The sequence below is a fragment of the Prinia subflava genome, chromosome 4 (genome assembly GCF_021018805.1).
Source record: "Prinia subflava isolate CZ2003 ecotype Zambia chromosome 4, Cam_Psub_1.2, whole genome shotgun sequence".
Classification (NCBI taxonomy): Eukaryota; Metazoa; Chordata; class Aves; order Passeriformes; family Cisticolidae; genus Prinia; species Prinia subflava.
Window position 1 is genome coordinate 7,804,128 of NC_086250.1, and position 13,261 is coordinate 7,817,388.

Below are 13,261 nucleotides of genomic sequence, written 5' to 3' on the forward strand. Positions count from 1 at the left end.
CTACAGGAATGGCAAACTCAGTTCTTTCAAACTCAGCTCTACCATTCCATTCCTGCTTAGTTCTCTAAACAAAGCCTTCATTTTATATACTTTATTTGCTTACTCTGTCAGTTTGCACAGTCTGTATATTTTTCATAACAACAGCTGAGATGACTAATGTAAAGCAGCAACCATAAAAAAGACAGCCTCTTAAATGTAATATGCCTGCTTAATTGTCCTTAACCACAAGCTATATATAGCATGAAAATTCCAGCCTCATTCCTACTTCAACAAAAAGTTCAGAAAAATACTACATTTGTATAAGGCAGACAATGAAACCCTTTAAAATCTACTATCAGAAAACATTTCTACCTTTCCCTGCATTTACTCACAAACTGTAGCACCAGAGCTCTACAGAGGCATTTAGATCCATAAATACTCCTCTATCTGTCACCACACGGATTTCACAGGGATCTTGCAGATTTGTTCCTCAGCATAGGCGGGCACTGCAAATTTGCAGTAGGATGGATGTCCTAACCAAAAGGTCAAAATTTACAGAGCCAAGGACATGCATGGCTCAGTAATGTCAAGGGCCACCCTGCTAGAAAAGGAATGGTTCCCTGTATGACAAACTCACACTAAAATCAGAAATACAAACTTCAGTAAATTCAAAAGCTTGGTTTCCAAGACTGGATACTCCCCTCATTATCTTATCACAAAACAATTTCTCAAAGACACTGTCACATGTGAATTGGGAGAAGCTGAAAGAATTAAGAAAGTTCCTGCATCTACCTTCAATTAAATGAGCTCTATATATGTTTTATGGTGGTGGGAGTTTTGTTGATTTTTAAGAAAACTGAATTGCTTAGACTGTCATCCTAAATTTAGAAATCCTGAATGTAACTTGATTTATGATAAAGTTTAGACAGAACACGAGAGGGGTGAAACTATGTTGGTTTTAATAACACCAAATATTTTTTATTGTGGAAAAAGCCATTCAAGTTTAGAGATTATCTTCCCATGGAGAAGGGGTAGACTTTTTAAAATTAGAGAATCTTTATATTAAGAATTTATTATTACCTTACTTTGCTATCTCCTTCCCTTTCTTGCATAATTTTCCACCCCCTAAGATTTAAAATTAATTACAGTACATTTTCTTGAAGGGCAGATTGCTTATGAAGACCACATGCTTCAGAAAAAATTCAATAAACTGCACGGTGTAAAAAATTGTAATACAATAAAACCCTTTACTTTTTAAAGCCCGCCTACAACTGTAACCTGAAAAATCTAGCTAACAGCCAGCTCAGTGTCATTTAGTGCACACAGGAGAGCGTGCAGCCAGCTGGCACAGCTTTCTCCAGTAAGACAGCGTGCCCAGCATTTGGAAAAGAGTAAATGCACACAGCAGTGAGTGCAAGCTCCATTGGTATGTGCAGCACAGAGCACCCATGCACACAGCATGCACTGCACTGGAACAGCAGGGATCAGCCAGGCCTGCAGGCACTGCGAGCCTCACACAGCCACGCTGCACAGGTTACTCACTCCCTGCTGCTGCAGCTCGGACTGCCTGAGCAGGGGCTGCAGACAAACCCTTCTTATCAATGGCACTGCTCAGCTGAATGACAGCTCAGGAGAAATGCGGCTAGGCTTAGGATGTGGAGCTTCATGCAGATGGATTCAAAGGCACGACTTGTAACACTTTCCAAAGGGCTGGCAGATGAGCGAATTAACCTTGCCAATTTGTTGAGACATTCAGGAATGACGCCTGCATCACCAAAATAATAAAAACCAGGTTTGCTCCCCACGGCCTCCAGCCCTTCCCAGAAAACACGATGGTTCAATGTGCTGTAAAACCCAGTTACTGAAGTTGGCAGCATTAGCACCAAGTATCATCTCTGCATTTAGTTCACTCAAGCAGCAGTGCTGAGAGAAAAACTGTGCCAGAAGATCCCACCCTGTCCCAACTTCAAAAGCACAGGACACTGAAGAGATGGCTTTCTTGAATAATGAAGTTATGAACTGCACCAGTAACCTCAGAAGAAGTCCAAGAGCATCTTCTTTCAAAGCTGGGCAACTATTTGACAGTTTAAGTCACAATGGGGCAAAAAGATACAATTCAGATTTTTCTTAAGAAGCTGAATTCCTTACATGTTTTTATGTCTCTTTCTATAGACGTAATAATAAAATATAGTGCAACTGCAACAAACTACAATGCATTGAAGAGAAGCACATATTCTTGAAAATGAAAACACCTATCCTGGAAATCAAAACCAGAAATAGTAATGAATATTATTATGTCCTGTATGACCTGAGAAGTCTACATGCAGGTAATTCTTCTAATAAAGTACCCATTACAGAGTAAAAGCTATGCTTAGTTAATAAACGAAGGGATTTTTTTGGTACCTACCAGCAGGAACAAATGTTTCCCTAAAGAATGCAGAAGTTACAAAAAATCAAGTTTAACACATTTCAAGAGCAACAAAATAATTTACATGGTAAGAAACTTCTGCCAGTAGCATCACTGAGCCTGTAACTGTTTCATAACTCCAATGTTCACCTAAGACCTTTCTCAAGTTTACCACATGCAGTATCAAAGTCCAGACATTGTCTTTTTTGCCTTACTTTTACAACTACAATTCCACCAGCATCCTTCTTCCCACTGCCAAACTCCAGTTCTCACACCAGGTATTTCTCTTGGCTGCAACTCCTGTCTCTCCTACTTACTGAAAGTTGCTAATCCCCAGGATACTCAAGTCTCCTTTCCCCTACACTTGTTTACTCGTCTTGCTTTGTACATTTAACTTATGGGTACCTGTTACAGGCATAAAAATGCTGCTGCCCACAGGATGCAAAGTGACAAACCAACGTAAAACAAGTACTTTACCAGCTAAAAAGGTTTTTTAGTATTTTTGGTGTTTAAGTGGCAATTTTAAGCTGTCAAAATTTGTCATGCTTTTCTTTAACTAGTCCAGTGGCCTTTTCCACAAATTCCCACGTTCTCCTTTCTACCTTCAGTGATCCAGGACAGCTCTGGGTACCATGAGGCAAGGGCAGTGTTACCTTCAACATGCTCATTGTCTTTCACTGAGGTGGAGTTTAGCCTGGCTAAAGCAATTAGCACAGTCTCATTTCCCCCAAATCCTTTTTTCTCAATCCGAAGCCCTAGCAATACTGTTCTATTCCCTCCCTCAGTTAAGGGCCCCTTCCCAAGCTGATTCAAATCTCTACATCAGTGGAAGTTTTCACTGGGTTAGCAAGTTGAATAAACTCAAGAAGTGGTCCAGCAAACTCCAAAGCTGCCATAAGGTGAGCAGCAGGGAGCTGGAAGGGGGAGCAGCTCTCTCCCCTCCACTGGCAGCCTGCTGGATCTGCTCAAGGTGTGGCTGCAGCTCCCTCCTTTCTCCCCAGCTTCACTTCCAGCTCTCAGTTCAACCTCTCTTCTGTGTTGGCTCAAGCATTTGTCCCGTGCCATGGTGAGACAGTGCAGGGAGCTGAACCAGCACAAGGCCACTGAGCTCTCCCCACCACCTGCCTAAATGCAAATTTTAGCCAGCCATCATCCACAATGAGTTCAGACCAAAAATCAAATCAATGTAAGCACTAGCACAGCAGGGAAAGGAGGGACTGCATCAGCTTTGACTAATTAGTTGAACCAGTTCCTCATGAACCTCCAGTTAAGGAACAGGACTCAGAGCAGAGGTGGCCACAGATAAGTTGTGGCAACCTGCCACAGAATCACAGTGTGGAAACCACTGAGCAACTGCTGACATTGTAGAAATATCCATGTAGAAGTCATGGGTAAGAAACCCCACAGCTTGTCACACTGGAAGATGATGTCGTTGAGTTGGGAAAGGAATAATCCCATCTTTTAAAAAGGCTTGCTGAAGAACTCTGAGCATCTAAAGGGAACTGGTACTGCCAAGCACACTGCTATGAGGACAGCAAACACGAGGAGTGGAGAAAAAAGGAGACACCAAACAAATACATGTTGATCTGGATGAGGCACAGCAAGCAAGGACGCCAAATGCCTCGACAGAATGACACGACTCACATTCAGCTCACAAGAGAAGGAAAAGCAGAGAAATGGATAGAGATAAACAGCAAAGAACACCAATTGCAACCTCCCTCCCTAAAACCGTTCAATACACAAAACTCCTTGTATGCAATACAATAATCATCCCCAAGATGTCCTACAGGGAACAACCACAAGAACATATGGAAAAGTTTCTGGACTGGCACAAGGATTCTGGAGCAGTCAGTTACGAGGACTGTCCCTTCACTCCCTGGGTTTCAAGATTCTTCATCACTCCTCATGCTTTCAAGAAATTCTGTATGTTTATTTTCTGCAAATGTTTGCGTTTTGCTGCTCAATTTGGAGAAGGAAGAATGAAAAGATTGAGGTAGCATTGGGAATAAAGCTGGGAGACTTGTATCAAATAAGAAAAGAGACAATTTGAAAATTAACGAAGTTTTCCAAGTAGCAGGGAGTCAGCCTCAAGAAACTTATACAGAGATGGTTTATATTTTCAAGCAAACAATAAAATCACCAAGAAATACATATGAGTTTTAAGCACAGCAAGCAACAAGCAAGAAATTTGCACCAAGTTCTCTGTCACAGCACTTCCCCAGTTTTTTCTATGCAATACACAATTCCATACATTTTTAAAAATAATGAACTGACTTACTAGTGCCCACTATTCCTCTTTCACTGTGAGCAGAGAGCACTCTTCTCTCTGAACCTCCTTGTTCTCACAAATATTCTTGCAGGACACAGCAGGCAACCAGGAATTTAGTAAAAGAGCAGGAGGCAGCCCAAACTTGGCAGAAAGGACCTTTTCTCCTCTTTTCAGCTAACCTAGAGTATATTCCTCAGGCTAAAGCCATGCAAGGGCTGTTCAGATGGTAACTCAAAAGGTCACAGGAGCAGCAGGACAGTGAAGGAGATGAGCAGCATCAGTGCAACAGCAAAGACACCGAGCCAGGCAGCAACAGCATTCGGATTCTGCACTAAATTTTACTGTTCTCAGGCCTTTGGCCAGATACTAGCTGTAGAGACCAAGACACCCTGCAGGACTAGCTGGTACAAAGGTAGTAAGTTATCCTTCAGCCTGTTAAATACAGGGAAAAATTTACCTTACAAAGATAAAAGGATGGAGACATGAGAATGAGAGGAGGAAAAAAAAAAAAAAAAAGAAAGAGGACTTCAGGAAGGATAGAAATACCAGGTCCAGGCATAAAATACCAACAGACCTGCCAGATTATAGCAAAAGCACTCATGACTGAAGTACACCATGAAGTTCCAGCCTATGAGACCTTAAATTTCTGTTACTTTCCACATATCCTTAACTTCCAGAATTCCAGAAAACATATCAGCTACTTTATAGAAGCCTGAACTCTCTGACAATGGGCAGAGCAGAATATTTGTTATTAAGGAGTTCTAGAGGCCCAAATAGTTAAAAAACCTCAGCACACTACTTACAAATGAAATTTTTCCTCTGGGGACAGATTGGGCAGAGAGGGAAATAAAAGGGGGAAAATATAACAGTATCATAGAGAAGAAAATTTTTGATTAAGCAAATTTATATAGCTAGTTGATTAAAATTTTCTGTCTCAAATATGATTACTTTTCAAATCTGACATCAAGAACTCACACATGGCCCTCATAAACAGAATTAAAACTATAATCCCATTATTGCCGCATTGATTATATCACAAGGGAGTAATTCTATTTAGGTAATGTGATCCTGTAACAAGATGCTAAAAAAATCTCCATGAATGTTGCCATTTTCCATGTCTGTTTATATTAAAAACATTTCCTTATTGTTCTCTCCATATAAATACTGAAACTCAAAAAGCATTCCATCTTTTAAACTGACATGCTTCTTTCTTCAAGTAGTTTATAACATTTTGCAAAGGAAACAAAGTTTTACTAACTTAAGCATTGCTTCTTCTAACCTGGACTTTGACTAGGTTAATTGACTTGGTTAATTTCTTAAAAGTCTATTAAGAATAAGGTATTACAAACAAAGTTATTAGCAGTATTCCCATTCTATTCATAGACTGGTATGTTTGACTCCATTTCAAAATTGGTGGGGAACTGTGCCAACTACATGGAAATAGAAAGGTTTGCAGCAAGATAATAATGAGACAAAAACCCCACACTATTTTCATAACCATTTCACCAGAGAACGTATCAAAAAGCAGAAATGACAAGAAGATCATTTCTACTTGCAAATGCAAGCACTGTGTTCTGAGTAAGTTTGTCTATGTGGAGCAAATAGCAAGCCTTTCACACTGTGGATGTCCTGACATAAATATTTATAAACTACAAGGATATCTGGAGAGTTTAATAAAGCCTCTCTATGTCAGCTTGCCTGACAAATATATAAATTGGAAAAGGTTGGTTAATATTTAGGGTGTCAATACCCAGCATTTATGTATAATCCATGAAAGATACAAAGTTTTCCCCTTTTTTTCTCCCTGTTTTCCTGCCCTAGCCCACTTCCTCAGAAGGAAGAAAAAAATATCTTCACTCTAGTTGGTTTAAACTAAAAAGTAAATCCCATATTATATGCACTGCAGCAGATATTTTTGAAGCTGGCATTTTTGAAATGTGACATCATCATAAAGGTGGATTACAGATGTCCAAAGGAATCAAATATGTCCAGGTCCCAAAGACAAGAGCTTGAAGTGTTCCTATATGCCCAATCCTTAAAAAAAAAAAAAAAAAAGAAACTAAACAAAACCCTTCTATATATTCTACAGCTTGTAGCCAAGTTCCTTACCTAGAACTCTGGGAATGCAGATTGAAGCAATTCACTAGGGAAAAAGGAAACACGAATACAGTTCATGCCCCTCTAACCAGTATTGCTGAGAAACAACAACAAAGCTTTCCACCTGACTATCTTCATGTAACTCACACTGAAGGATACAAGAAGTCCTTTATCTGCATATACCTCTGCCCAGAACTTCCCTATATGCTGTCAAAAATGCTGCTTTACCTCCAAGACATAGCAAAAATTGCCATCCAACTTTTTAAGTCCTAATTTTTCAGCTTTAAATAAAAGCTAAAGCAATCTGATGATAACTGAACTGTATCACAGAAATGCAATTGAAAGAACTATAAAATTATTAGTGGATTTTGGAATACCTTAGATCACACTCATTTTAGACTATTCTATGAAAAGATGAAAGAGGAAAACGACAGTCAAGGGCACACGGATTTCTGAGGAATCATACAATGAAGAAACATGACTAGAAAACGGTTGATTCAAGCTTGGGTGAAGAAATACATCATGATTATTAAAAAAAAAAAGAAGTATTTTCAAGCCTTAGTGTCATAGTATTGTACAGTCTTTAAGTGAAGAGACCCTTTCACCTGAATGCAAAAACATAGCTCTACCTGGAAATGCCCCACTTGGTCTCTAGCCTGAGTGCTTCAGGAGTAAAAACCTGTTCCTTACACCCTTGTCTGACTTCTGGTAGAAAAATATGTGCCCACACCACCAAAGTTTAGCAAAGTTTTGAACACACCACAGCTTAGCAAAGTTTTGAACATTAAACTCTTCTAAATGACATGCAAATGGATCTGTCTTTAAAAAAACAAAAAAAGCAAGGATCTGTTTATGAAAACAGAAACAATGGATTAAAATCAATTAAAACAGTAAAAATATTACAACAATAATAACAGATTCAAACAAACTCTCTTCTGAACTCTAGGGAAGCATAGTTTTAAAATACCCATTACCCAAAAGGCATTTTCATTTCTTCGCTATCTGACCCTAAACACAGAGGTCTGTAACATTCAGTAGGTTTGCACAAATATCCTTTATAAGATTTCTACTCAAGCAAGAGCTTTATGCACTGCCTGCATGATCAGAGTTTAAAGTCAGAACAAAACAGCAACTGCATGCTGACTGGAGAGTTATTTCAGGAAGAAAGCAAGCCACGAACACTGGTGGAGGAAGAATTCTCTTTATCACTTTTTAAAAAGTTGAAACCTCAGTTTCACAGTTCTGTGTAGCGCTCTGACAGATGCGATGACACTGCTTTTGCCTCTTTGCAGCTCTCAGTTATCTAACAATTCTCTCTCTGACTGGTTTCACAGCTGTCCTGAAGAACACCTCGAAGCTGCCATGGAGCCCCTCTAACTCCACTCCTCTGGAATGCCCTAAGAGGTGGCTGCAAGAAGCACTGTTGGTCAGAGAGGTGGAAGCCCAATCTCCCAAACCATGGGCCAAGAAGAGAGAACAGCGACCAGCAACATCTTTGTTCCAGCACCTATAACATTAAAAAAACCCCGAGTCCAAACCACGGAAGCTCCACAGCAATCTGTGGTGATGGTCAGCTCCTGTCTCTCAGAAATTCAAACACCTGCCCTGACAACATCAGCAGCATCTGATTTATTGCAGTCTTTGGATGATTTTTGAGACAAGGTGCCTTGCTCTGTGCATCCATTTCTAGACAGTAACAGCCTCATACTTCTTCAAGTCCTTATGCATTTCCAGGGAACTGATTTTATTCCTTTCCAGACTGGTAAGCAAGTCTACCACAGTTTCTTCAGAGTAATAGTTCAGTTGTCATAAACCTTGGTCCCTTTGCATTTTCTACGCTCTGGAAGCAGAGAGGATGCTGCAATCTACAAACACACACCACTACATTTGCTGAGTTTCTGTCTCCAGCACTGTCAGCCTGGCATCCTCTACAGCACTGAATTCACAAACCAAACAGTGAACTTCCCAACTTCAACTCTACTTTCATGTATAAGCTTATTCACACTCATGCTGGCACTGCCTCTGCCTCATTAAGGAACTGCTGACACCTCTTCTGAACTCAACACATCTTTCTCCAACCTACTCTACTTGCACAGATGCTGTTTATTAGGGAGGATGTATGCATTAAAATTTGATTTTTGTTTCTTCACGGTTCAGCTGTTCCTGCTGTTTATCTCTATCTAAAGTAACAATTAGCCAGTAGGAAAATTACTATTGTGTCACAAACAGAGGATTACAACTTCAGGCAGGCAATCAACCAGCAGGGCATCATGAACACAGAAGAAACAGGAATGCTGTTCAGATACGAATGTCCTTGGCAATTGACAGAGGTGAGAGATGAGAAAAGAAATGACAGCCATATGATTTATAAACTGAATGCTTCTTCAAAGTATCCCATTAAGCATGAAGTATACAAAAATTGCAAAAGCACATGCCACTATTTTGAGATTAATTTGCAGAAATTACTGTAACAATATTATGTGACATCATATACAACAGCTATTTCTGTGCTGTCATTTGAACCAGACTGAACATCAAATTAAAGCCAAACACATGGTATATTAAGAACGGGTATGATTGTCACTTATTAAAATAAACTAATCAGGAAACAGTTTCTCCCTATACTCCAGAGCCAACTTAACTTCAAAATTTGGGGTTTAACTGCCACAACGTAAGTATGAAAAATTACACATGCCATTTAAATAAGTATATTTGTATCTCTGCAAACAGGATACAATATGGCAAACAGATGCACAGGGTAAAAAAAAAAAACAGGCTATGGATGAGATGAAAATCTTTGTTTTCCAGATTACTGAGCAACTGGAGACTGAGCTGTTAACTTCAACCTACACCACCTTTACACCAACTTTCATCAAAACACTCTAATGGGGATGAAGTCTCTAAATTAAAATGTGGTTGATAAACTGTGAGCAATTAATCTCTTGCCCATTTAGTATGAAAAATCAAAATCAAGTAAACAGAAAAATTATTTATGCAAGCAACACAGGCAATTTCTTCCCAGAAAGACTGAACACAGATAATAGTTACTGAACTTAAGTTTACAGCACTAAAGAAAAAACAACCTGTTTTCTCTCAGATTGTGCCCTGCAAGACAAAAAATTTTGCTGGAGTCGGGAAGCAGAATCAAAATCCTCAGCTGCTTTAAGTAACATCCCCTAGTAAGGCACTCGGCTGCTCCTTTAAAGCTGTATGAACATCCGTGGTGGTTCACCAGAGAAACACAAACTTCTCTCCAGTCCCAGCTGAGCCTTCCCCTGGCTGCGGGGACAGCCAGGCTCGGTGCAGCAGCGGTGCCCGGGCACTCCCCGCTCCCGCACGCCGGGATGGAACCGCGGGGGAGAGCGGCACCAGCCCGGCCATGGGCACAGCGGGACCGGCCTGACACCGGCGGGGCCGGGCTCTGCCCCAGCGCCGCTGGTGCCCACGGACTGCTGGGGGTGCGGAGAGACACGGGGGCAGCGTGCGATAGTTTAGGGAAATCCTTAAAAAAAAAGAAAAGAAAAGAAAAAAAAGAAAAGAAAAAGAAAAAACTTGAAAACAACAATGGGGCGGCTCGGGACGCGGCCGGTGGCCGCTGGCAGGGCGGGCTGCTCCCGGCGCCGTTCGGGAAGTTGCTCAGGAGCCCGGGAGGCGGCGGCGGCCGGGAGCGAGGGAGGGAGCGCTGCCCCCGCGCCGGGCCCCGCGCCCCGCCGGCAGCCAGGCCTCGCCGCTCCCCTCCCGCACGCCCAAACATGGCCCCTCGCCACCAACCCGGCAACTTTCCCCCTGCCCCTCCCGCCGCCGCCCGCCCCGCTCACCTCGCATCAGGGAACAAAAACTGCAGGCGAGTAGGCTGCGCAGGACGGCCCCCATCTTCCCTCCCTCCTCGCTCTCACCGGCGGGGAGGCGGCGGCGGGGAGCAGCACCTCCGCTGCCAGTTCATGCTTCCAGGCGGGCGGGGGAGGCGGCGGGGAAGGGGGGGGCGGGAGGCGGGGAAGGGCGGCCGCGGAGATGCCCCCTCGCCGGTCCCTAGCAGGCCACCGGCCCCGGCGTGCCGCCGCGGGAGCGGGCGCTGCCCTCCATGCCGGCTGCTGCCGCTGCCGCCGCCTCACCGCGACCGCCGCGGTCCTTCCCCCATCCACCCCTCCGCCTCCGCCGGGCGCGCACAGGCGCAGGGATACAGTCCTCCTCCTTCTCCTCCTCCTTCTCCTCCTCCTCTTCCTTCTCCTCCTCCTCCCGCGCCGTGCCCGGCCGGCTCCCGGCGCAGCGCCCGCCCCTCGGCACCGCTCCCTTCGGGGAGGGCCGGAGCGGAGGGGCGGGGGCGCGCAGCTCCCGTCTCCCGGGCGGGATCGCGCTCAGCCCCGGCTGCCCCGCAGAGCCCCGGCGGGGAGCGCGGCCCGGGGGGGCTCCCGGAGTGAGGGAGCTGAGCGGGATTACGGCACCCCCCGAGCACAGGGACGGGCCGAGGTGGGGGGCGGCCGCATTCCAGCGGGACTACTTTGCCTCCCCTCGCCCCCTCCGCCGCCTGCGATGCGGTTCAGCCCTGGCCCGGCAGGACGGGACTACTTTCTGCCACAGAGCTGTGGCGGCGTCCGGGCGGCTGCACAAAGGCGGCGATCTCCATCCCCGTCCTGATCCCGATCCCTCCGGCTCCTGGGACGGGCTGGAACACCGGAGCCTCGCCCGGGGGCTGGGGGGCAAAATGAAGTTACGGTCTGTTCCCCCGGTGTGCAGACTGAAGAGCAATAAATCCCGGCCTTTCCCAGAGCTGAGGGAGCGGGCGTCCCTTAGCAGCAGGAATTGCTGCCCGGCTGATGTAATGATGTGATTTATTTCCCTGCGCTTTTGGGGGTGCTCTGCGTTATTGTCCCCCTTGCTGAACTAAATGTGGTGGGCTGGGTTTGTGCTGCTTAGAGCAGTGTTACCAATAGTGTGAGTGGCCAGTGTGCTGTGTTTAAACACAGTCTTTGCTTTCAAGTAAATACACCGTTTTCTTTCTGAAGAGGCTAAAAAGTTAAATTTTGTAAAACACCCTCAACTGAAAATAGCTTACCTCCTTACCTTCTTTGTTCATTCCTAATAAACAATATCAAATGCAGCTTTCTTGCATTTCCTCTAGATGAGAAAATCTACTTCATGATTCCAACGCATCTAAACGTTTTCATTAAGTCTAGACATCTACATCACCTTCTCCCTCCCTCACAGAATGTGACAGCTGGTGAGTAGAATAATGATATGAAGCAGAACAACTTGGAGCAACATTTGAGGTACTTACGTTCCAAAATCGGTGTTATTTTCAGGATTATTAGAAACTCATTGAAACATTTAACTTTTACCTTCATATCTGTTCAACATATATTTTCATAGCTTTTCTTGTTATTACAGTAGGAGATAACATCTGGGCCAGATTAAAGGCCTGGGCATTGTAGGCTGACTCTAAAGGGCTCCTGGTGTCATGTGATATTATCAGACTCTCAGCTTTTACTGCAGAAAAATTTAAAAAATAGAAGAAAACAGAGGTTTTTTTTTAAAATGAAGTATATTTCCAACCTTCAGGGTTGCAAAAATAGATTTTGAAAATGTAAACAACTCAGCTCAGCAGCAGTATCTGCCTGAGGCCAGGTCTACATTACAAAATGTTGTCCTTGACTGTCTGCTGGGTGAAATAGCCTCATCTGTTACTGTGCTGTCAGCTGGGAGGATCACCAAACTTGAGCAAGATCCACGTGGATAATGGATGGGAAGACTTGCCATACAAAAATGTACCCTGGAGAGAGCCTGCACCCAAACCTTGTTTGTCACCACTAGATTTTGCAGGAAGAGCAAAAGGAGCTTATATACTTTTATACTTACTTTCACTGTTAATGTGGGATCAAAAAAGAAAATGGGATTGTGGTTGATTTGGGGTTTGGGTTTTCTTTTTCCCTCATAGTGTTTCCTTATACTTTTCCCATCCCTGTAGTGTTGCACAATCTGTCATTATCCTCTTGACAAGTTTGGCAGATCCATAATGAATTCTTTGCATCCCTGCATCACAAAAACACCTTTCTCCACATGCCATTCCCTCTCACATCTTACCTGTTTCTGCTGGAAACACTCTGGTGTCTTGACTGTCTCCCTTGGGAGCCTGATCCCCTGCCTGGTTGCTCTGACTCTTAAAGACATCTTCCCTGCTGTCCAAGCTGACTGGTTTTATTCTTAACTTTTGAACATGTATATGCTGTCACCCCTCACACTGGTGCATTTTGCCATTTTTCTGTAATTCAAACCCTTTCCTGCTTGGATTTCCCCTGAGACAATTAATGATTATTGGCTTCTCCTCCCTCAGCCCAGCCCCTTTCCCCAGAGCCTGCCTAGAATCCTCCCCTGTATGTTCCAGCCCAAGCATCATAAAATCATAGAAGCACAGAATGTTTTGGATTGGAAGAGGCCTTAAAGAACATCTAGTTCTAACCCCCTGCTATGAGAAGGAATACCTTTCACTATGCCAGGTTGCTCCCAAGTCCAGC

At 43.7% G+C, this 13,261-nt stretch overlaps 2 protein-coding genes across 3 annotated transcripts in view; one reads left to right on the forward strand and one right to left on the reverse strand.

The window, feature by feature from the left end:
• LRP6 (LDL receptor related protein 6) overlaps positions 1 to 10,726 on the reverse strand; it is a 107,640-nt gene extending 96,914 nt beyond the window's left edge. For both annotated transcript variants that reach the window (XM_063395334.1, XM_063395333.1), the window contains exon 1: positions 10,571 to 10,726. In XM_063395334.1, coding sequence (XP_063251404.1) covers positions 10,571 to 10,625 — 55 coding nt within the window. In that variant the 5' untranslated portion in view covers positions 10,626 to 10,726. The remainder of the gene's footprint in view (positions 1 to 10,570) is intronic.
• Positions 10,727 to 10,763: 37 nt separating this feature from the next.
• On the forward strand, positions 10,764 to 12,020 carry LOC134549264 (uncharacterized). Its single transcript, XM_063394830.1, has 3 exons — positions 10,764 to 10,934; positions 11,020 to 11,568; positions 11,872 to 12,020. Exons 1-3 carry the CDS (start codon positions 10,764 to 10,766, stop codon positions 11,890 to 11,892), a joined length of 741 nt encoding a protein of 246 aa, XP_063250900.1. The 3' UTR covers positions 11,893 to 12,020.
• Positions 12,021 to 13,261: the final 1,241 nt, after the last annotated feature.

Coding starts and splice junctions, on each gene's coding strand:
- LOC134549264 (XM_063394830.1), top strand. CDS start 10,764: ATGCCCCCTCGCCGGTCCCTAGCAGGCCACCGGCCCCGGCGTGCCGCC. Junction 10,935..11,019: donor CGCACAGGCGCAGGGATACA/GTCCTCCTCCTT, acceptor CTCCCGGCGCAG/CGCCCGCCCCTCGGCACCGC. Junction 11,569..11,871: donor GGAATTGCTGCCCGGCTGAT/GTAATGATGTGA, acceptor CATTTCCTCTAG/ATGAGAAAATCTACTTCATG.